The sequence below is a fragment of the Rhinichthys klamathensis genome, unplaced genomic scaffold (genome assembly GCF_029890125.1).
Source record: "Rhinichthys klamathensis goyatoka isolate OS25496 unplaced genomic scaffold, OSU_Roscu_1.1 h1tg000040l_1, whole genome shotgun sequence".
Taxonomy (NCBI): domain Eukaryota; kingdom Metazoa; phylum Chordata; class Actinopteri; order Cypriniformes; family Leuciscidae; genus Rhinichthys; species Rhinichthys klamathensis.
In genome coordinates this window covers 12661842-12686393 of record NW_026606587.1, presented here as the reverse complement: position 1 = coordinate 12686393, position 24552 = coordinate 12661842, and the positions used below count along the sequence as shown (strand labels likewise).

Below are 24552 nucleotides of genomic sequence, written 5' to 3'. Positions count from 1 at the left end.
CAGTTACAGACACACTGGGACATTCTGGAGGACAGCCTTTCTACAGAAGATAAGATTGAGGCCATCGTGTAAGAATCAGACAGCTATAAGCAGGATATTATCACTCGCTGCCTTATTGTTTAACGTCTTTATCAATGCTTCTACATGTAGCCTATTTTATTTTTTCTAAATGCTCCAGATAGAAGAACAAACACATCTGTTGGCCAAATAACAATATTAGCTTATGGGGATTGTTTTAATACTGTCAGTATTACAAAAGATAATACATAGGCTCACTCGAACAGTTAAGTTGTAAATTTGGAGTAGCTCTAACAGATTAAGAGTTTCTCATTGCACCTAATATATGAACTACTAAAGTAACAATTAGTATTATAAACAAGTGTGAACATGCAGAAATCACTACTTTTCTTGCATTAGATCTTTATAGACAATTACGGTATATAGGACATCATAATGTTCATGTTATTATATTAGTTTCCCTTGAATGCATGTGGGTGAATTTTTGTACAATTTGATGCATATTCTTTATAATACTACTTGTTTTGTCAATAAAAACACATTTTAATGATAATTTAGATTGTGTGTGCATGCGAAGGCTGTCAAAAGAAAATATATAGTACACAAGAGTAAAGAAACAATTGATATTTTTTTGGAATGTCATGTTAAAATTATGGGAAAGAAATAAGCGGATCTAAATAAATAAATAAATAAAATAAAATAAAAAGACGTGTCCTACTCTGCCCCCTAGTGTCGTATAAAGGCATATACGCTGCATATATCATTTTGAAACCATCGAATACTTATTTTTTCATATTCCCCTGATTCAAATTTTTGCAATTCTAAATTTTGTATTAGAATGAGAGTGAATGAGAATGAGATTTTGGATTTGTTTTTTTTTTATTTTACCTCAGCTTGACAGTTTGTTTACACAGTCTATCGTAGGTTGGGACTTCCAGAATATATACTTCCCGCAGTCCTAAATACGGCTTTGTAATGAATGAGTAGCTTGACTTGAGCAGCCCACAGTCACTGAGGTAATCATTTCCCTTGCGTCAAAATTCCCTTCTCACCAGGCAAGTTTTTCATTAAAATAACCAACGCCACAATTGTGTCCGATTGGTCCGAACCGCAGGCCCCCGTTTATGAAACGCGTCCTGTGATTGGTCAATCATCGAGGTCTGCAAGAATATTCGCATTTTGATTGGACAGCTACTGCGTCATCTTGATACAATGTAGCTAGGTTGGTTCTTCCTACTCTCCTTACGTAGGTATTAGTTTAATACATAGATAAGTTAGCGAGATATTAATTTATTAGTATTTGTACAGTTAATACTCTAAATTAGTGCAAACAAAGCATGCGAAGGGTGACGCTTTTTGTCAACGGAACCTCCAAAAATGGCAAGGTGAGTGAACACACGCAGTACACGTTTAGCTTGGCCAACTCCAGTAAGTGTTGTGTGGACAGACAGTGATGTCCTGTCAATGGCATGAAACTATTACTGTGTTTCAATTTATGTAATAAAGACACAGAAAACTGTTAGAACTCAAAACATTTAAGTTATTACTCCTGACGATATGATTAAGGCCACTAAGAGCTCGCACTACTGTTATTGTAACATTATTGTTTATTATTATACCTCGTAAATGCATTTCTGTATTTTATTGACACTACCTACATTAACTAGTTACGTCAATACATTTATATTGTTTAAATATAAATGCATTGACGTAACTAGTTAATACGTTTAAATATTGTTTACATAATTTTTACTATATACATTTTTATTGATTTATATACTAAACATGCATATTTCATATGTATTCAGTTACAATACTAATATTGAATATTTATTGAAATATTCTATAATAGTGAAAGATATTGCTTAATTCACATTATCCTTCCAGACAACAACTTTCAATGTTGATTTTTTAATAAGGGTGTAACACTTTACAATAAGGTTCCATTAGTTAAAGTTAGTTATAACTAATATGAACGAGCAATGAACAATACATTAGTTTTGTTTATTAATCTTTGTTAGCATTAGTTATTAAAAATACAACTGGTCCTTTTTAGTTCATATAAGCTCAGGTCCATTAACTAATATAAACAGATTGTAATAATGTATTAATAAATGTTGACATTAACATTAACTGAGATTTAAAAAGATTTCATGTTAACTAGTGTAGTTAACCACTTTTTACTAAATGGAACCTTATTATAAAGTGTTTCCATAATAATTATTGGGTAACACTATATTTTACAGTGTCCTTGTTACATATGTTACATTTAGTTACTATAGTAATAACTATAAATTATGCATAATTACGTGCAACTTACTAATACTACCAAACCCCAACCCTATAGTAAGTATGTAGTTAATTAATATTACTCAGTACTTAAATGTATAATTACACTGTAACACAGACACCTTAAAATAAAGTGTGACCAATTATTGTAATAAACATTCTAACACTGTCTGTAATGCAAACATTGCAATATTAATGCCTTCACGACTTTGCTTCTTTTGCAGGTTGTAGCCGTTTATGGGACTCTGCCTGATCTTTTGACAGTCGCCAGCAATAAATTGGGAATCAGGGCTTGTAACCTATATAATGGGAAAGGTGGTCTTATAGATGACATTGCGCTCATCAGGTACAGTTGCATCGGCATTCTTCAACTCATTCATTCATTTATGAAAGACAATGATGGGAACAATATGAAAAAAAGAAAAACAAATTGCTATTCTCTGTTATTTAAACCTGCTTTAAATAAACAAATGAGTTAACAAAGATGACCTGGTAACACTTTATTTCGATGGTCCTCTTTAGACATTCTGTTGACTAGTAACTTAACATCTACATGTCAACTTTTTTTCTACTAACCCTAACCCTTTATTCTACCAAATTATATTCTAATCTTGAAGTGAATTTACTATGATTCATTTTATAAAAAATACATACAATATGCATATTTACTTTCAAGTTGAAAATATAATTTATGAGTAAAACACCTTTCAGTCACCCCATGATGTAGGTGCCGCACTACTTATACTCAATATAATGTCTTCTGAAGGGGACCATCAAAATAAAGTGTACCCGATTACAGCCTTGTACTTGATTCTTGAGTGGGATAGGCAAATGAGAGGTATTGTTTCGGATATACTGACTGGTTATTGTATGTATTCCACAGAGATGATGATGTGCTATATGTGTCAGAAGGAGACGCTTTCATCGGTGAGCCAACATCATTTTGTTTTCCCTGTAGTTCAGCTGGTAGAATATGCTGTTTGAAATGCCAAGGACATGAGCTGGATTCCTATAGGAGGGAACACCAACGAATAGCTTAAAGGGATAGTTCACTTTGAAATTAATTTTTGGTATGTTTTAGCTTACCTCAAGGGCATCCGAGATGTAGGTATCTTTGTTTCCGCAGTAGTTTCAATTTTGATATTTTTAGGTCAAACCGTTCTTGTCTGTCAGTCATATAATGCAGGTCTATGGTCACCACCTCAAAGAGCATGCACAGAGAAGTCCAAATTAAACATGATTTAATGACTCGTAAATGTAAGTACACATTGATGGCCTAAGACACGAAACGAGCGGTTTGTGTGAGAAAACGAACAGTATTTATATCGTTTTTACCTCTTGTAACCACAGCCAGGTCCAAGTGATCTGAGGGCGCGGGCGCTTCGGTCTTTTCCGGCAAGCGCCGGAAGTGATCTCTCGCGCTTATACCTCACTCATACAATTTTTTTATTTTTTTAATTGTTTTCTTTTACGACGGTTTAAACATCCCGGATAAGCGCAAATTAGTACCATTTCAATTAGCCGTCTTACCTACAATCTCTGTTCTGTGTAAACAATGTGTGACGTACACGCGCGAGAGATCACTCCCGGCGCTTGCCGGAAAAGACCGAAGCGCCCGCGCCCTCAGATCACTTGGACGTGGCTGTGGTTACAAGAGGTAAAAACGATATAAATACTGTTCGTTTTCTCACACAAACCGCTCGTTTCGTGTCTTAGGCCATCAATGTGTACTTACATTTACGAGTCATTAAATCATGTTTAATTTGGACTTCTCTGTGCATGCTCTTTGAGGTGGTGACCATAGACCTGCATTATATGACTGACAGACAAGAACGGTTTGACCTAAAAATATCAAAATTGAAACTACTGCGGAAACAAAGACACCTACATCTTGGATGCCCTTGAGGTAAGCTAAAACATATCAAAAATTAATTTCAAAGTGAACTATCCCTTTAAAGTCATTTTTCATAAAAGTGTAAAAAGTCACTTTTGCATAAAACGTATTATCATTATTCAGTGAAACTGAAGGTCAGTGTGTAAAACTATGACTGTGTTTGTGTTTTAGATCCTCAGAGTGATGGGAAAACGTCAGATGACATCTCAGGATCGCACACTGATTGGCTGACGCTGAATATTGGTGGGCGCCATTTCACAACCACTAGGTAACCATGCAGCATGATTTGCTGTCTTGTTGGCTTACTGTAACTTTCATTGAAATATCAAGTTCTTATCTATGACTGTAACAACTCTTAATAGATATTTTTTGTAAATTAATAAATGAGTGAAAGGAAATAAAGCGAAAGGCTGTGATTTGACGATAGTTAAGAGGTGTTTTTAGGCAAGAAGGAAACCATCTTAACCATAGTAAAATCACAGCAATGCTTAATCTTGAGTGGTTATATTACCGTAAGTAAGGAATAATTGACAATGGTCCGTTGAATTATTCGAAAATAATGCACACCCGAAGTGGTAGATAATCACACCTCAGGTGTGCATTATTTTCTAATAATTCAATGGACTGGAGTCAATTATTCCGCTTATACTATGGCTACCACACCTCAAGACATTGTTCAGATGTTATTTTTCAAGAGATTTGTCAGGTTTTTGTCCTTAAAACTCGTGTGTAGGATTGATTTCTTACGCATCTAATTCCACTCCTCCATTTCTTAATTCCAAAACATCATTTTAGAGCTAGTAACGAAGGCTTGAGCCATTGATAGGAGACTAATGCATTTATTAGAGAGAGAGAGAGAGAGAGAGAGAGAGGTTAAGAATTACCAGAGTGTGTCTCTCAACACTGTTTGGCAGCAGCATCTTTACTAATAGCGAAAACTGTACTTTTATCTGCTTCAAGAACAGCGCTGTTATTAGTGGTGCACGATATATCGGCCGATATGGTACATTTTTTACACATCGGTATCGTTCCGATGTCAAAATAGGGCCAATGTGAACAGGCCGATAATCATTCCTGTGTTTTTGACGTGTGTGTAGATGTGAGTGTGGGGGCGGGGATGTTTGTTTTTGCACGAGCGCATGTACAAGCCCAAGTCCTGTCAGTTTAAACATCAAGCGCAAGAAGACTGGAACTTGCGCGCTGTTTTTTTTCTGAACTACCATTGGTTGTGAATTGTGCTAAAATAACGTTGCCTTATCTTCTCTGAAAAGCTTTCCACACATTCAGATGACATAAACCACACTTTCAATAAACAAAACAAAAATCTATCTAGTGATGAAATGTTTTCTGTGTTGAGACAAATCTTGTGCGACGTCCTAAATTGCCTGGATAATCACACAACGTGTGCCGTGGTCCGTTAATGACACGTCCGATTCGCGAACTAATGACTCCTTTGAACCGATTCACTTTAATGAATGGTTAAAACAACTGATCTGTCCAACACTGAACTCAAGAGACATAAATCGGAAACACTTTACAATAAGGTTCCATTTATTAAAGTCTAGTAAACTACATTAGTTAACATTAACTATTAATATTAGTTTCTATGCGGATTTACTCCATGACAAAACCACCCCAGTCATTCTAGAATGATTCATTCTTTCCAAATAGAGCTATTCAAGTCATCTGGTGAAATTGTTTTTATAATCGCAATATATATCGCAGAAAAATAAAACATCGCAATGTCATTTTTTATCAATATCGTGCAGCCCTAATCCTCGCTATGTGTTTTCTATACAGAGATATCGACATCGATATCGGTATCGGCCATAAAAGCAATATTAATATCGGTTATCGGTATCGGCCACAATTTTCACATCGGTGCATCACTAGCTGTTTATTACCTCTCTAGTGAGAAATGTCATGTATCTTTTAAGTTACTTAACTATTTTACTGATAAAATCGTCAGAGCAGCGCTGACAACACGTTTCTTTGCGTGTGTGTGTCCGTACTGTATGTGTATGCGTCTGAGTGGAAGATAATTTTTGTTTACTATATTTATTTGCTAGGTCAGTGTCGTTGTAGGTTTTGGTTCTTTTGCTGTTGTCGGTTTTAAGGACCTTTGAAATAACTGAAATCATTTGGCGAAGTGATATGAAACAGTAATGCGGTCAAGACCTTGCTGGAACTACTTTAGCCGTGCGTTTCCCTGAAAATAATTACACACCTTAGAAGGTTCCTCAACCAATCAGAATCAAGCACTCAACAGCCCGGTAGTTTAATAAATAGTACATAAATCAGAGGTGTCCAAACTCGGTTCTGGAGGGCCACTGACTGTCCTGCAGAGTTTGGCTGAAACTTGCCTCAACACATCTGGCTGGAAGTTTCTAGTATGCTTAGTAAGACCGTAATTAGCTGGTTCAGGTGTGTTTAATTGGGGTTTGAGTTAAACTTTACAGGACAGTGGCCCTCCAGGAGCTTGATTGGACACCAATGATATAAATAATGCTAAAACAACACTAGTCTGCACTGGTCTGTCGTTTAGGTGTGTATTCTGATGTCTGCTCTCTGTGTTTGCTCTTGTTTAAGGAGTACTCTTGTGAGTAAGGAGCCTGACAGCATGCTGGCACACATGTTCAGAGAGAAGGGTAAGTTTAGTTCCCGTACACTCACTGATTGATTTAAGCATTGTTTGTTTTGCTGGTTGTTGCACAGTTTTATCAGATTTCTTTCCCCCCGCTTTCTTGATCTGCAGATGTATGGGGCAATAAGCAGGACGAACGAGGGGCTTACCTCATTGATCGAAGCCCAGAGTACTTTGAGCCCATCCTGAACTACCTGAGGCATGGCCAGATTATTGTCAATGAAGGAATCAACTTACTTGGTGAGTGAGGCCTGAATGTGAACTAAAGCATTCTCAGATGATAGTTCTTATCTAGTTTATTAGGTATACATTAGATGGTACATTCAGGTTTGGCGTGTAGATTATTGCAATAAATGTTAATCTTGGTAAATCACTATAATTCAAGGTTTGTTATAAAGTAACAGCCATGGAAAATTTTATAAAAATACACCATTGTTCAATAAATAATTGTAATTAATAACAAAAATATATTCTTGTCATAACCTAAGTCACTTTTATTCTTTAGTTAGTTGAATGTTTTATGTTTTATAGGAGTACTAGAAGAAGCTCGATTCTTTGGAATTGAGCAACTGGCAGAGCAACTAGAAGTCACCATTAAGGTATTATATATATATATATATATATATATTATACACTATCTTTCAAAAGTTTTCTTCTTCGTCAACTAACCAAGGCTCCATTTATTGGATAAAAAATACAGTAAAAAGAGTATTGTTGTGAAATATTACAATTTAAAATAACTGTTTTCTATTGTAATATATTGTAAAATGTAATTTGTTCCTGTGATCAAAGCTGAATTTTCAGCATCATTACTCCAATCTTCAGTGTCACATGATCCTTCAGAAATCATTCTAATTTGATGATTTGGTGCTTATTTCTAATTATAATCAGTGTTGAAAACAGTTGTGCTGCTTAATAGTTGTATCAATTTTAATCAAAGTCAAAGTACTAATTTCTTTCCAAAAATAAAACCTCTTTCTGACCCCAAACTTTTAGAGGTTGTGTATATGCATACGTTTAATACAATTTTTCCATGATGTGCAGAATTCTCATCCACCTGAAGACCACTCTCCACTCTCACGGAAGGAATTTGTTCGTTTTCTGCTGGCTACACCAACCAAATCAGAGCTACGCTGTCAGGTAGAAGACTTTAGTTTCAGAACTGTTCAGTCAGGTGTATTAGTCAGTCTGATGTTGGTATTGAGGTGTCTTTTTCCCCTCTCAGGGTCTTAATTTCAGTGGAGCGGACCTTTCTCGGCTGGATTTGCGCTATATTAATTTTAAAATGGCAAATCTGAGTCGCTGCAATCTCACCTATGCAAACATGTGCTGCTCAAACCTGGAGAGAGCGGACCTTTCCGGAGCCAACCTGGATGTGAGCTGACCATCTCTCGCTTTCGTTTGGTTTTAATCCTCTCGACCTGATATGAAGTGTTGCTTGATCACTTTCTTCTGTGCTCCAGGGTGCTAATCTTCAGGGCGTGAAGATGCTCTGCTCCAACGCAGAGGGAGCGTCCCTTAAAGGATGTAACTTTGAGGATCCCTCTGGGCTCAAGGCCAATCTAGAGGGTAAAACTCCTGCACACAGAATTAGTCATAGAACATCATTGCTAATGGAAATTATGCCACATTAAAGGGATAGTTCACCCAAAAATGAAAATGCTGTCAGTAATTACTCACCCTCATGTGGTTCCAACCCCGTAAGACTTTCGTTCATCTTCGGAACACAAATTAAGATATTTTTTGATTAAATCTGAGAGCTGGATCACTCCTCCATAGGCTTCTAAGGGATTGAAACTGGCCGGCCCAAAAGTTATTAAAGACATCGTTAAAATAGTCCGAGCGACTACAGTGGCTCAATCTTAAGTTTATCAAGCGACGAGAATACTTTTTGTGCGCAAAAAACAAACAAAAATAACGACTTTATTCAACTATTAATTTCCTTCTCTGTGGGGCTCGAGTGAGTTCACGTAGTGAAACTACGCAGCGCTTCTGTGTTGCACGTCACACGCAGGCTCACTATTGGCCGACGCTGGTCATGTGTGTGTGATGTGTGTGGCGTACAACACAGAAGCTTTGCGAAATATCACTACGTGAACTCACTCGAGCCCCACAGAGAAGGAAATTAATAGTTGAATAAAGTCGTTATTTTTGTTTGTTTTTTTGCGCACAAAAAGTATTCTCGTCGCTTGATAAACTTAAGGTTGAGCCACTGTAGTCACTCGGACTATTTTAACGATTTCTTTACTAACTTTTGGGCCGGCAAGTTTCGATCCCTTAAGAAGCCTATGGAGGAGTGATCCAGCTCTCAGATTTCATCAACAATATCTTAATTTGTGTTCCGAAGATGAACGAAAGTCTGACGGGTTTGGAACAACATGAGGGAGTGTAATTACTGACAGCATATTCATTTTGGAGTGAACTAACCCTTTAACGTTGCATTGTCATGTTACTCTCTGTGCGCTTTAGGGGCTAATCTAAAAGGAGTTGACATGGAGGGCAGTCAGATGACTGGTATTAATCTGCGTGTGGCTACGCTGAAGAATGCTAAGCTGAAGAACTGTAACCTGCGAGGTGCTACATTAGCCGGCACAGATCTCGAGGTGAGAGTAGCTGCAGTAGCTGCGTTTACTCTTAATAAATTGATCGGGTTAATGTGTGCGTTTATATGTCACAAGCTTCAAATCGGATTGATCTTTTGAAAAGCACACAAAGTTTCCAGCTGTTGTTTTAGACTAACCATCCTCCTTTCCATTGTTTTAAAAAGCAGTCTTAAAGGGATAGTTCACCCAAAAATGAAAATTCTGTCATCATTTACTCGCCCTCAAGTTGTTCCAAACCTGCATGAATTTCTTTCTTTTGCTGAACACAAAATAAGATATTTTGAAGAATATGGGTAACCAAACAGTTGATTGACCCCATTGACTTTCATAGTACTATGGAAAGTCAATTGGGTCCATCAACTGTTTGGTTACCGACATTTGTGTTCAGCAGAAGAAAGAAATGAATGCAGGTTTGGAACAATTTGTAAATTGTATGTAGTAAATGACAGAATTTTCGTTTTTTATAATAATAATAATAACCTTTATTATCTCAAAGCGCTGTACAAAAACAATTAAAACAGCAAAGATACAACACACAAAGAGACATAATGCACAGTAAAATAAACATAAAAGACAATAAATCAATTAAAAGCTAACCTAAAAAAAATGAGTTTTAAGCTGAGATTTAAAAATACCAAAAGATTTGGCTTGCCTGATCTCAATCGGTAGAGAATTCCAAAGTTTTGGAGCTAATGACGAAAAATCCCTATCTCCCATTAATCTCAAACGAGTTGAGGTAACAGTTAAAAGACCAGTTTCCGAAGAACGGAGATCACGTTTTGGAGTGTATGGAGTTAAAAGCTCGGTCAAATATTGAGGTGCCAAACCATGCAGTGCCTTGTAAGTAAGCATAAAAATTTTGAAGTCCACCCTAAACCTAATGGGAAGCCAGTGCAAAGACTCCAAAACGGGAGTAATATGGTTTCGTATAATAGTTCTAGAAAGGATTCTGGCAGCCGAATTTTGCAAAACCTGCATTCTGTTTTTGGTTGAATTATCCCTTTAATACCTATTGCGAGTCCTAATCAGGAGAAGACTAGCACATGACCCTTTGTGCCGTGCTGCTTATATTTATCAAGCAGTAAAAACAACCCTTCCTGTGCCCAAAACAAGGCGTCTGAGGAGGAGAGTCCGAAGCAAAGCCTGCTGGGACGCTTCCTGCGCCTTTTCACAAACGATGAGTGGAAGGAGAATTTTAGATTGACACAGCTTTGTTAAAAAACAAAAACACATTCCACTCGTCAATACGCCATTTCTACATCATTGCACCATTTCTACATCATTGCACCATTTCTACATCATTGCGCCATTTCTACATCATTGCACCATTTCTACATCATTGCGCCATTTCTACATCATTGCACCATTTCTACATCATTGCACCATTTCTACATCATTGCACCATTTCTACATCATTGCGCCATTTCTACATCATTGCGCCATTTCTACATCATTGCACCATTTCTACATCATTGCACCATTTCTACATCATTGCGCCATTTCTACATCATTGCGCCATTTCTACATCATTGCACCATTACGCCATTTCTACATCATTGCACCATTACGCCATTTCTACATCATTGCGCCATTTCTACATCATTGCGCCATTTCTACATCATTGCGCCATTTCTACATCATTACGCCATTTCTACATCGTTGCGCCATTTCTACATCATTGCGCCATTTCTACATCATTGCGCCATTTCTACATCATTGCACCATTTCTACATCATTGCGCCATTTCTACATCATGTGCCATTTCTACATCATTGCACCACTACGCCATTTCTATATCATTGCGCCATTTCTACATCATTGTGCCATTTCTACATCATTGCGCCATTTCTACATCATGTGCCATTTCTACATCATTGCACCACTACGCCATTTCTATATCATTGCGCCATTTCTACATCATTGTGCCATTTCTACATCATTACGCCATTTCTACATCATTGCGCCATTTCTACATCATTACGCCATTTCTACATCATTGCGCCATTTCTACATCATTGCGCCATTTCTACATCATTGCACCATTTCTACATCATTGCGCCATTTCTACATCATTGCGCCATTTCTACATCATTGCGCCATTTCTACATCATTGCACCATTTCTACATCATGTGCCATTTCTACATCATTACGCCATTTCTACATCATTGCGCCATTTCTACATCATTACGCCATTTCTACATCATTGCGCCATTTCTACATCATTGCGCCATTTCTACATCATTGCGCCATTTCTACATCATTGCGCCATTTCTACATCATGTGCCATTTCTACATCATTGCGCCATTTCTACATCATTGCGCCATTTCTACATCATTGCGCCATTTCTACATCATGTGCCATTTCTACATCATTACGCCATTTCTACATCATTACGCCATTTCTACATCATTGCGCCATTTCTACATCATTACGCCATTTCTACATCATTGCGCCATTTCTACATCATTGCGCCATTTCTACATCATTGCGCCATTTCTACATCATTGCGCCACTTCTACATCATTGCACGTGCTGAGAACATTCCAGACAAACTGTCCAAGCGTTTACATGTCCTGTCGAGTCATTGGTCAGTTCATTCCGAGTGACATGTGACTTCTTTATTTCGACTGTGCTCTAGGCTGATTACTGTCGGATTATTTAGCGTCTATGTAAACGCAGCCAGTGTTGATTGAAGGTGTGTTATTCTGTGGCATCTAGTGACACCATTATTGCACTGAAAAACATTTTCTGTATTGTGTGTGCAGAACTGCGATCTCTCAGGCTGTGATCTACAGGAAGCGAATCTGCGTGGTTCAAATGTGAAAGGAGCCATCTTTGAGGAGATGCTGACTCCACTGCACATGTCCCAAAGTGTGAGATAACCAATTACATCGTTCCCTGCCCAGAAACCTCACCAGCCAGCTATTCCCAGCACTCCCTCACCCCCGTTTCACGCTCCCGTGGAACCGTATGCAACACTAGCACTTGGTTTGCCCACCTCTAATCTTTGAGCTTTACTCTCATGCACTAGTGCACATCCAGGGTCTGCAGTCATGGCCAACATAGCGAAAGCTTATCGTAGAGATTCCAAATATTTAAAAAGGACGTTTGTCAAACCAAACTTTTGCTTTTGTTTTTAATTATGCTTTGTGTTGAACTATTGTTCGATTTCACTGAATGTATACGTTTCATGTTGTGTTTCGTCTCAAATAATGAAGTCAACATTTCAATCAATCAGTACAACCAAATATGTCTATCGAATTTTAGATTTATCAATGAATTTATAGGAGGCTTATTGTTGCACAGCTTACCGCAGGCGAAACAAACTCATATAATAGTAGCCTTTTGTATATGGAATAATATACCTTAAACATCTCATAACTGACAGTTCTGGTGTCAAATATGCAACATAAATGTACAGCTCTTATATTTTCTGTTTTTACATTTACACATAAACGACATTAATTGCTTATTTTGTTTTTCGATTTGCCATTTGTTGATCTACCTCCCATATAACCCGTTCTTGTTTTTAGCCATTTTTAGTTATTAAATCCATGCAGTCAGACAAAGACTTCAACCAAATGCAAACCACATTTTGCTGCATTCTTGCAAAACCTATTTCATTTTTGATAACTGTGTAATAACACTTAGCCATAGGTTAATATGCACAATAATTAACCAGTGGTGCCAATATGCTATTTTATCATATCATTTTATAATATGTGGAAATGGTATGCAGTTCTTATTTTCCCCATTTTTTTATTTTTCATTGAAGTGAAATGTTGAAGTGACCAACCCACACCAAAAATTTTCATGGGATGTTTGTCGGGTCATTATCAAATCCAGTGCTTCCTTATAATGCTCATCATGATATAACGGTCACACTTTACAATAAGGTTTCATTAGTTAACTACATTAGTTAACATAATCGAAGAATAAACAATACTTCTACAACATTTATTAATCTTAGTTAATGTTAATTTCAACATTTACTAATCCATTATTATATCTGTTAGTTAATGCACTGTGAACTAACTTGAACAAACAATGAACGACAGTATTTTTATTAACTAACATTAACAAAGATTGTATTGCTCGTTGTTAGTTCATGTTTGTTAACACAATAAATCATGTTAACAAAAGAGACCTTATTGTAAAGTAAAGTGTTTCCGATATAACATATGCTCATCAATCCCACTGTCCCACTTTTTGTTTGACTTTGTGCGTTTGTGTCCAGAAATTCTGTGTAGTAAGAAGTAGCACATTTATAAAAGGCTGCTCAACTATTCCTAGATTATTTGCTGCATGGTTAAATGAAAACCTAACCATCTCGGTCAGAGATTTCTGACTTTTCAGTGTTTTTTGTTATAAAACATGCTGTTGATTTTCATTTACAAATGTTATTGTAGGTACTCCATCAATCCTGTTAAATGAAGGCAATCAAAATAGACTTTTGCACTTTAAGTGTGATCTCTATGTATATCAGACCCTTATGGAAAGGGTGCAAGCTATTTATTTATGTATCAGGCTGTATTTATGTAAGTGGTGGAGGGGAGGATCTATCGGTTCTCTCTTTACCGAACCCTGTTGCACTCTATTACGGAAGTGTATTTCCATAAATAGACTGTTATAATCAAAGTCTGGTTGTCTGTCTTTATTTATGTGTGTGGAGATAAATGCACTAACATTCAAAGGTTTGGGGTCAGCTAAGATTTTTTCTTATGCTCACCACAGCTACATTTATTTGATCAAAAATGCAGTAAATTTATAAATGTTGCGAAATATTATTACAATTTAAAGTAACCGTTTTCTATTTTAATATATTTAAAAATGTAATTTATTCCTGTGATCAAACCTTAATTTTTCAGCAACATAAGACTTCATTGTCACGTGATCCTTCAGGAATCATTCTAATATGCTGATTTGCTGCTGAAGAAATAATAATTTCTTATTATCAGTGTTAAAAACAGTTTATGCTTAATATTTTTGTGGATATTAATAACGAATAATAATGTTTCTTGAGCAGCAAATCAGCATATTAGAAATAATCTTATCTAAACTGTCTGTCTCAGTCTCCATACATGGTCAAATTAATGTGGACACTCAGACAGCAAACCCATATGTGCTCACAAAACTCATACATTTGTTGACAAAAACAACAACAAACAAGGATAGTTTAAGGCCCCGTCCACACTACTGCGTTTTCGTTTAAAAACGGAGACCTTTTGCTACGTTTGCACCTCCCGTCCACACTAAAACGGCGAAAACCGAGACCCAAAACGGAGAAGTTTAGAAACGCTGCCGATCCGTTTTTCGTTTTGAATCTCCGGAGGGCGTTTTAGTGTAGACGGGTCAAGACGGAGGACTTTAGAAACGATGACGTAGTAGAGGCTCACGCTCGGCTCTATGATTGGGTGTCATCAGTCATGGCGTATATCTTTGCTAGCAGCTGTTGTACAAGTAAATTCTGCATTTTACAGCGCTATAACTGCCTACATGCGCCGGAGTCAAGCTATTATTCGAGCGATCTGTGACAATTCCCCGTGTGCAGCGGCGGCGTTGAGCGTACATGGAGCGTAGGTTTGGGGTTAACCCAGAGCATGGTGGGATAATTTTATCAATGAAGTTGTGTTTACACCGGCACGCGCATGCCCAGTGTTGGTGAATGGTCACGTGATCCGCGTTTTCAGTCGTTTTAATGTGGACGGAGATCAATTCTAATACGCAGCTAAAACGCTGGTGTGGACGGAGATCGTATTCGTTTTAATTATCCGTTTCTAAACTAAAACGCAGTAGTGTGGATGGGGCCTAAGACTAGCCCAACCAAAACGATCCAATGGTATGCCGCCTACTGGAGGACTTTTATTTTGGTATGTCAATGGTACGTCTCATAAGCAGGACTTTTATTTTGAAAGGCTATTCGTTTTGTTGAACTCAGTTGCACATCTCTTTCACTAGTGCTCATGTTGCAGTATTTTCCAACTCAATGAACTCATGTGCAGGTAATGACAGTTTTTTACACCTTTTATAGGTGTTGGTTGTTCTGAATTTGAACTGTTTCAGTTACTTAAACAAAAGTGTCAATTGTTCATTATCAGGCAGCTAAATGTGAACAAGAGCTGAACTGATTTAGTCATTAGTGTCCATAACAAATATGTGATGTTTATCTTTGATATGGCAAAATATAACCACGTTTATTTCACACACAGTTCTTTAAACTTACATCCACTTTACACTTCACTTTATATATCACAAAACTGTGGTCTATGCTGGTTTATAGCATTTAGGATGGATTCCCATGGAAGTCAATGCACCTGTAGTGCCCATCGCTCAACACCAAGCGTCCATCAAACCCTGGAGGAGATGGACTTTGAGAGAGGTGCATCCCCCTTGCTTATGTTCATATATCATCATGTCACACAATGTTGGTATATCAAAAACATGTGAATTGCTTGTTTATAGGTATTTGGTCAGCTGCAATGGATGGAGATGTGGAGAGAGTCAGGGCGTTGATTAAAAAAGGAATTGATCCAAATATGAGGGACCAGGCACACTACACTGCTTTGGTTTGTTCATTTTATAATTCACCACTAATGCAAACATCTCATAATGCATAACCCAGACCTTCTTATTCTTTGGAGCAGCATTATGCCAGTCGAGCAGGTCATCTGTCAGTGTGTGAGTTACTCCTGGACAGTGGCGCTTGTGTGAATGCACAGACTCGTGGCGGGGCGACACCACTTCATAGGGCGTCTTACTGCGGACACCACAGTGTGCTCAAGCTACTGTTGGACCGTGGGGCCGATCCATGTCTGACTGATGATGATGGATCAACACCACTTCATAAGGTAGTGGTGTTCTCAACATGGCTATATTTGACGAACTCACCATTTTATTTAATTCTTAATAGAACTTGTTTTTAAAATGTAGGCTCCAAGTAACAGACCTTAGTCAGGTTAGATCTGGCATATTGAATTTAAAGGGATAGTTCACCCAAAAATAAATATTCTGTCATTACTTACCCTCATGTCGTTCCAAACCTGTAAGACTTTTCATCATATAAAGCGATCGAGTCTCTTCAGAAAATTTGGACTAAACCGCTCAATTCAAATGGATTAGTTTTACGATCTCTTTATGAACTTTCTGAAGCGTCAAAGTGGTAGTTGAGTAGCTGTCAATGGTTGAACAGAAAGCTTTTAGATTTCATCAAAAAGATCATCATCTGTGTTCTGAAGATGAATGAAAGTCTTACAGGTTTGAAGGTGAGCAATTAATGACAGAATTTGTATTGTTGGGTGAACTATCCCTTTCATGCAGATGAAAACAAGGCAGACTTACAGTCTTAAAATGGCTACTGTATAAAGGTCCTCGATGATATATTTTCAAAACTGTTTTTTCGACTTTTTTTGGAAAGCGATTCATCAGCTGAACAATGAATGTTGTTAAACCACAGTACAATCTGTTGAACACACTGTAATTCTACACCTCACAGCCTTGTTTTCATTCCTGTCAAAAGTTAAACATGTCGCTACCCTGATTAAGGTCTATTCATTTTCGTGCTTGTGTTTGTATATGCACACAGGCTGCTGAAAGGAGGCATTTCACGGTTTGTGAGCTGTTGGCGAAACGCTTCCCGGCCTTGCGAGTTGTGAAGGATAAAAGATCATGCATACCTTTCGATCTCTGTCCAGAGAAGGACAGAGTTTGGGAGTTCCTGAGACCATCACAATGACCCTATCTAACTTACTTGCTTTTAAATGCTTTTTCATTAAGGATTATGAAACTGTGCCTTGTAAATCAGTGTGTCTTATGGTTGAAAAGAGGCATAAAAGTTGGTCGTTATGGTTACACAAGCCTTTCCTCATGTTGTGAGAGCCTACAAGAGTCGATTCACTGCGACTAAATGTGACCAGATGAACAAAAAGTCTTGAATCCGTGGCACATTTTGCTGGATGCCAATTTTACATGGAGTGAGCAAGGTTTGTCTGGTTAGCATGAGCAGTTAGCCGCTCATGGTAGATGCTTTAACTACAACATTTCGTGATCCAAAAATCTTTACTTGTTGATGGCCTTGCTAAAAGGATAGTTTTCTCCAGTAGAGGGTGATAGTACTGTTTATGTGCACTGAATAAGGAAACCCAGGATTGATGCTTCTGGAGAACTTCATATCCAGCACCAGATATCCTATATGAAGACGATAAACTGCTTTAAAATATGTTCTTGGCACACGCTAGTTACAGTACAGATCAATGCTGAGTTATAACTGCATAGCAAAGGGTGATCCATTTCGAAGCAAACTTTGATTTATGTGGTTCTGTTGCATTAAATAACAACAGCTCAGGGATTGTTGAGCTATCCATCCAAGTGCTCCATGCGGTCCCGGGGGTTAATATAGGATATCCAGAAAAATATCCATATTTAAAACTTTATCGACTAAAATAACTAGCTTTTTGGGTTTTGTGGTGTAGTGAGCCATTGGTTCTGTGACCAGGGGTATGCACGCACACCCGTGTGTTAGTGATGGAGGTGGAGTCAGACTGCCAACTGAAATTGGTTGTTAGTCAAAGAGTTAGTCATTAGTGACAATCTTCACACAATATTTAGGACGAATACAAATATCAGAGGGAGAAATGTGGAGCTTCGACCAGTGACTATTTGGGAGCCAGTTATTTTATGAACATCTGAACCTGATCTGGAATTGCCTTTTTTTTCAGAAAGAAAAATGTGAGTACACAAAATGGACTCTTATGTTGGTTTGTAATAAAATACACATGCTTTTCTGTTTTATTGAATTTGAATAATATTATTTTGTATTGTCATAATGTTTTTTATAAACAACACTTGCCTTTTGAGAAGAGATGGAGTATGTATGCATATGTTATGTTCTATATAAAGAGAAATGTCTTAAATGTTGTTAGGTGCTATGATTGATCACCATTACTATTTTAATGGAGCTTTCTGCTTTTATCTGTCACCTAAATAGTGGTGTGACAATTGTTTTTTGAAAGTACATGCAAAGTAGATATTGCTTTGAGGTCATAAAAACTGCTTGTATAATAATTATTTTGAACACAGAACGCAAATAAGTCCTATTTTGTGCATTTCCAAGAACTTGAACACTTTTGAAGAAGGTTTGAAATCTGTGGAAAATAAAAAGGTTCTCCATTTTTGCTTGATATGCGACTAAATAAACTATGCAGAAAACCAATTCTTAACGGTTTGCTGCTTCTGTTTAAACTGTTGCTTTATTTATTGTTGCTCTAATTAATTATCCAATATTTCACAAATCCATCAGATTGGTCAGCTGACAAACTTCCTCCACTTTACATAATTTGGATTCATTCAGCAATCCTCTTTGATTGTTCTTATACTGTTTCATGTGAAATTCTGCCCTTACACACACACACTTACGTGGCATGTTTTTTTCCAGCATGAGTCAGTTTTCCCACAAGAACAAACAGGAAAGGGTTTGGGCCAAATAGCCTCCTTACTGGCAGTCTAGCGACTGGGGTAGCTTTAACCGCAAATAGTTTAACAAAGAAAAATCTTTTTAACTTTTAAATCAGCCAAATAATTTGGTCATGAACTTAGCCTTCTTTGTTGTGATGTTATTTTCTTCCAGTAACCATAGTTTCTATTCCCAAATTTTCCAAAAGTTCCAAAGCACTAAGTCCCTCTAAAGGTAGTTATTCTCTAAATCTATATACAGGTCCTTCTCAAAAAATGAGCATATTGTGATAAAGTTCATTATTTTCCATAATGTAATGATAAAAATTAGACTTTCATATATTTTAGATTCATTGCACACCAACTGAAATATTTCAGGTCTTTTATTGTTTTAATACTGATGATTTTGGCATACAGCTCATGAAAACCCAAAATTCCTATCTAAAAAAAATAGCATATTTCATCCGACCAATAAAAAAAGTGTTTTTAATTTAAAAAAAAGTCAACCTTCAAATAATTATGTTCAGTTATGCACTCAATACTTGGTCGGGAATCCTTTTCCAGAAATGACTGCTTCAATGCGGCGTGGCATGGAGGCAATCAGCCTGTGGCACTGCTGAGGTGTTCTGGAGGCCCAGGATGCTTCGATAGCGGCCTTAAGCTCATCCAGAGTGTTGGGTCTTGCGTCTCTCAACTTTCTCTTCACAATATCCCACAGATTCTCTATGGGGTTCAGGTCAGGAGAGTTGGCAGGCCAATTGAGCACAGTAATACCATGGTCAGTAAACCATTTACCAGTGGTTTTGGCACTGTGAGCAGGTGCCAGGTCGTGCTGAAAAATGAAATCTTCATCTCCATAAAGCTTTTCAGCAGATGGAAGCATGAAGTGCTCCAAAATCTCCTGATAGCTAGCTGCATTGACCCTGCCCTTGATAAAACACAGGGGACCAACACCAGCAGCTGACATGGCACCCCAGACCATCACTGACTGTGGGTACTTGACACTGGACTTCAGGCATTTTGGCATTTCCTTCTCCCCAGTCTTCCTCCAGACTCTGGCACCTTGATTTCCGAATGACATGCAAAATTTGCTTGCATCCGAAAAAAGTACTTTGGACCACTGAGCAACAGTCCAGTGCTGCTTCTCTGTAGTCCAGGTCAGGCGCTTCTGCCGCTGTTTCTGGTTCAAAAGTGGCTTGACCTGGGGAATGCGGCACCTGTAGCCCATTTCCTGCACACGCCTGTGCACGGTGGCTCTGGATGTTTCTACTCCAGACTCAGTCCACTGCTTCCGCAGGTCCCCCAAGGTCTGGAATCGGTCCTTCTCCACAATCTTCCTCAGGGTCCGGTCACCTCTTCTCGTTGTGCAGCGTTTTTTTGCCACACTTTTTCCTTCCCACAGACTTCCCACTGAGGTGCCTTGATACAGCACTCTGGGAACAGCCTATTTGTTCAGAAATTTCTTTCTGTCTTACCCTCTTGCTTGAGGGTGTCAATGATGGCCTTCTGGACAGCAGTCAGGTCGGCAGTCTTACCCATGATTGCGGTTTTGAGTAATGAAACAGGCTGGGAGTTTTTAAAAGCCTCAGGAATCTTTTGCAGGTGTTTAGAGTTAATTAGTTGATTCAGATGATTAGGTTAATAGGTCGTTTAGAGACCCTTTTCATGATATGCTAATTTTTTGAGACAGGAATTTTGGGTTTTCATGAGCTGTATGCCAAAATCATCAGTATTAAAACAATAAAAGACCTGAAATATTTCAGTTGGTGTGCAATGAATCTAAAATATATGAAAGTTTAATTTTTAACATTACATTATGGAAAATAATGAACTTTATCACAATATGCTAATTTGTTTAGAAGGACCTGTATATTACTAGCTACTGCATTACTGTGTATGTTGCATTTTACTTCTGAATATTTTCAAGGTTGATACATTTAAACTATACTTTTGTGTAGTTTCATGTAAAACAATGCATCATATTGTAAAATAACATAATTTTGTAGTGTTGCTTGTCCTGTGTGTGAAAAAAGTGCTTCACATGTGTACGTGAATATTAACGAACTAGCCTATGTAGTTCCTCACATTCCACCACTGGTTATTTTGAAAATTCAACAATATTAACTCAATATTAACAAATTGTTGCTAACTACAGCTGCGTCCCATATCAAAGGGCGCGCGCGTCTGAAGCGCTCGGACCAGTTTAGCCTATACGGAGGATTGTTCTTGTCGCCTAGTAGCAACTGTGACTGACAGCTGCCGATGACGAGCGGGAGTAACATTTGCATTGTTTTTTTTTATTCAACTATATTCTAATAGGGTTGAAAACCTGTGTAAATATATTCACCATGGTCCATTTATGTACATTATTAAAAAAAAATACACTATAGCCTAGAGAATAGCATCAAGGTAAGATATAAGTGAACATTATATTAACAAACTTATATTTATATATATATATATATGTGTGTGTGTGTGTGCCTACGTTTTCTTTTCTTTTCATATTTCATTACATTATTTACGTAAGTTAACACCCAATACTTGAACAGTTTAAAGTGTAATCTGGCAATTCAGGACGCAGCCTCTGAATTGGGACGCAGTAAACCAGTTTAATTTACATGGCCATGGTCTTGGCTAAACCGAAAATGACCGGGCAGCGCAGGGGCTGAAACATCCTCACCATGTCCTCCAGTAAAATATAAAACAAAAAATGGCAATAGACAATTCTGGCTCCATAGCTGTTTACTCAATTTTATCAAATGAACTCAGGATGGCAGCTGTATTCTCACACCGTTGCTTGGCGCCAGGAGCGGTAATTGGGAACACCTGGTTGCGCAATTAGGAAATCCTACGAAGGCTACATGGTGCGTCCTTCGAAGGACGCATAGGCTGCATCCTTCGACATCCGTGGCCTTCGAAGGATGTAGCCTTCACATTGGGACACAGCGTGTATTTGCCCTCTTTTGGTCAGAAGGCCTGAGCAATGGGCTGTGGCTTCAAAAAACATTTCCACTCATTTTCAAAAGATTACAACAATTATAATGAGTTTCTAGTCTGCATGCATGTTAAATAGGCTGCTCCCTACAGCCTCTGGGATAATAACTATCCCAATTTCCACAACGCTGACCCCAACTTTGATTTCTTTAAGAGGGATGATCAGGGAAAGGAGTAAAAAATCATTTGTTATTTATGCTCATTTTAACCACACTGCGTATAATGTTTGTGTGTGTGTGTGTGTGATACAGAGCGTTCACCACACAGGCCGATCCTCCAGGCTGGTTTGCCTGCTAACCGCACCGCAGTGGTGGGAAGTGACGTGGTGTTCGAGTGTAAAGTCTTCAGTGATCAACAGCCACACATCCAGTGGCTGAAGCACATCGAGGTGAACGGCAGCAGAGTCGGCCCTGACAGACTGCCGCACATTTGAATCTTAAAGGTAAAACCTCTTCACTAGTCTGAGATTGACAGAAGTGTGCCTATCAATTTCAGTTTAAATTATCATGTTCCTACACAAAATAATGTAGTGACACAGTTTACAATATTTGTCATACAGTGAATAAAAATTAACAAGTACACTCGTTGTCAAAACTCCTCTCTCTCCTCTGGTGAGTTTTCTCGAATCTCTCCGGCTTCTTTTCTCTAGACGGCAGGCGTCAACACTACGGATAAGGAGATGGAGGTACTGCAGATCAGGAATGTGTCTTTAGAGGATTCTGGAGAGTACACCTGCTTGGCTGGGAACTCTCTGGGCATCACCCATCGCTCTGCTTGGTTGACTGTCTATAAAGGTATCTTTGGTTCTTGTGGTGTTGTTTTTGGTTGATGGTTTCATATCCTTTTTTAACAGCAGCAGTTTACATGCACTCAAATAATCTGTTAATCAGATTGGAGGGTCAATCAGACCGAAAAGACTTCATGTAAAATCTATATGAGCTCGATCCAAATTCAATTTCAATCGGATTGAAAGGGGTGGTGTAGACCTGAAAAATCCAATCAACAGGAAAAAATTAAACATGTAAATTAGACTAATTATACGAACGGGAGAGTCGCGTCTGCTCTTTTACAGCTCCTCTGCAGATATGAGGGAGCATGCGCAGTTCACCGTTCTGTTCGCGACTCTCCAACCAGAATATCAAAATATGAGTCTTTTTTTTCTGTCCATATAAATGTAAAAATACATTTGTTAAATTTCACATCAACACTGCATAAGAAAATAATGCAATCATTTAACTCATAACAATATACATGTTCAGAAAAAAAAAACCCACAATTGTATTTAAATACTTTGTGTGTATCACAAAGGCACAAGCTTCATGTTTAAGGCATTGTCAATGCTAGTAAATACGGTTGCACTTTATTTTGATGGTCTCCTTTAAACATAAGTAACATTGCACCTACATGTCAACTAACTCTCATTAGAGTTTTAGTTGAGTATAGTAGACTGAAATGGGTTAGATTTAGTAGAATAAGTGACGTACTTGCAAAGTTACTTATAGTCAGTAGAATGTCTGTTGGGAGCATCTAAATTAAGTGTTAGCAGATATTAAACAAAGTCTACTAATGCTCTAATGAGAGTTAGTTGACATGTAGGTGCAATGTTACTTATAGATGTCTAAAGAGGACTATCAAAATAAAGTGTTACCATAAATACTAGCTTTTATACTAATATATATATATATATATATATGTTTTAATATATAAAAATAGCAATGCAAACTTTTTTTCATAAACAATACTGTTCTTTAACCCCTGTAAAACGTCATTATAATATCAGTTAACCTGCATTATTTTCTCAATGTTTAAATAAAAATGAAACTTAACTAAAAATGAAGACGTACCCTGCATGCCCGCCAGCTATGACGTTTCTAAGTTATCTTGCAAGGATCATGTCACTTTGGTTGGTCCGTTTTTAGAGCTTTTTGGTAACAGGATCCTAAACACTAATGTTTTTTTCTGGTCATGTATTTTTAGAAGAGCCCAAGTGTCCTGTTGGCATGTCGGCATCATCCTCCAGTCCAGCCCAGGCGGTCCTATACCCGTCTTCTGTACTGACACCTGCTCTTGACTGTGTACTTTTACCCCTTATGGTACTTTTTGTTCGTTTGTTTGTATATTGAGTATAATAAAGCCCACCAATTTCTCTGCTTTCATCTCTGCTTCTCATTTTTCTCTTTCTCTCTTTCCTTAAAGGTGCAGTGTGTGATTTTTAGCGCATCTAGTGGTGAGGTTACAAATTGCAACCATCAAAAGTTACGATGGCCGACAGGAAAAGATGTTGTCGTCTGAAACAGCAGAGAGTAGCCAGTTAAGCAATGAGGTTTCTTTACAAAGATAAATTAAGAAATTATGTTTACTTTATTATTCAGTAAAGCGATATGTTATTGTGAATATTATTGTTACTTGTTCATCATTGTGTCAGTGTTTTATTCGCTGACTTTAGCTAGCTTCTTTGCACGAAGAACAACATAGTGATGAAACGCGTTTGTTCGTTTAGGGCCACTGTAGAAACATGTTGGTGCAAAATGGCTTCAATGTAAGGGGACCCGCAGTGTATGTAGATAGAAATGGCTCATTCTAAGGTAATAAAAACATAACGCTTCATTAAGTAAGGTCTTTATACACCACTGAAAACATAGTTATGTATATTATATTGCA

The 24552-nt window shown here is 37.7% G+C and overlaps 2 protein-coding genes and 1 pseudogene across 2 annotated transcripts; all 3 read left to right on the top strand.

The window, feature by feature from the left end:
- Nucleotides 1-1210: 1210 nt before the first annotated feature.
- Nucleotides 1211-13230, top strand: kctd9a (potassium channel tetramerization domain containing 9a). Its single transcript, XM_056246892.1, has 12 exons — nucleotides 1211-1403; nucleotides 2532-2653; nucleotides 3191-3234; nucleotides 4373-4469; nucleotides 6791-6849; nucleotides 6957-7085; nucleotides 7377-7444; nucleotides 7890-7985; nucleotides 8071-8220; nucleotides 8309-8414; nucleotides 9315-9448; nucleotides 12216-13230. The coding sequence occupies exons 1-12, from the start codon at nucleotides 1356-1358 to the stop codon at nucleotides 12330-12332; spliced, it is 1170 nt and encodes a 389-aa protein (XP_056102867.1). The 5' UTR covers nucleotides 1211-1355; the 3' UTR covers nucleotides 12333-13230.
- A 2215-nt stretch (nucleotides 13231-15445) lies between these two features.
- ankrd39 (ankyrin repeat domain 39) lies at nucleotides 15446-17182 on the top strand. The gene is made up of 5 exons (XM_056246894.1): nucleotides 15446-15452; nucleotides 15731-15829; nucleotides 15913-16016; nucleotides 16095-16298; nucleotides 17033-17182. Exons 2-5 carry the CDS (start codon nucleotides 15739-15741, stop codon nucleotides 17180-17182), a joined length of 549 nt encoding a protein of 182 aa, XP_056102869.1. The 5' UTR covers nucleotides 15446-15452; nucleotides 15731-15738.
- A 4396-nt stretch (nucleotides 17183-21578) lies between these two features.
- On the top strand, nucleotides 21579-24051 carry LOC130081788 (fibroblast growth factor receptor 1-A-like; annotated as a pseudogene).
- The last annotated feature ends 501 nt before the right edge of the window (nucleotides 24052-24552 follow it).

Bases quoted from the DNA above. Each gene is read 5' to 3' on its own strand.
- ankrd39 (XM_056246894.1), top strand. From the start codon at position 15,739: ATGGATTCCCATGGAAGTCAATGCACCTGTAGTGCCCATCGCTCAACA. The intron at 16,017-16,094 runs GTTTGTTCATTT...TCTTTGGAGCAG, and splicing joins AGGCACACTACACTGCTTTG to CATTATGCCAGTCGAGCAGG. The intron at 16,299-17,032 runs GTAGTGGTGTTC...ATATGCACACAG, and splicing joins GATCAACACCACTTCATAAG to GCTGCTGAAAGGAGGCATTT.
- kctd9a (XM_056246892.1), top strand. From the start codon at position 1,356: ATGCGAAGGGTGACGCTTTTTGTCAACGGAACCTCCAAAAATGGCAAG. The intron at 1,404-2,531 runs GTGAGTGAACAC...CTTCTTTTGCAG, and splicing joins GAACCTCCAAAAATGGCAAG to GTTGTAGCCGTTTATGGGAC. The intron at 7,086-7,376 runs GTGAGTGAGGCC...TATGTTTTATAG, and splicing joins TGAAGGAATCAACTTACTTG to GAGTACTAGAAGAAGCTCGA.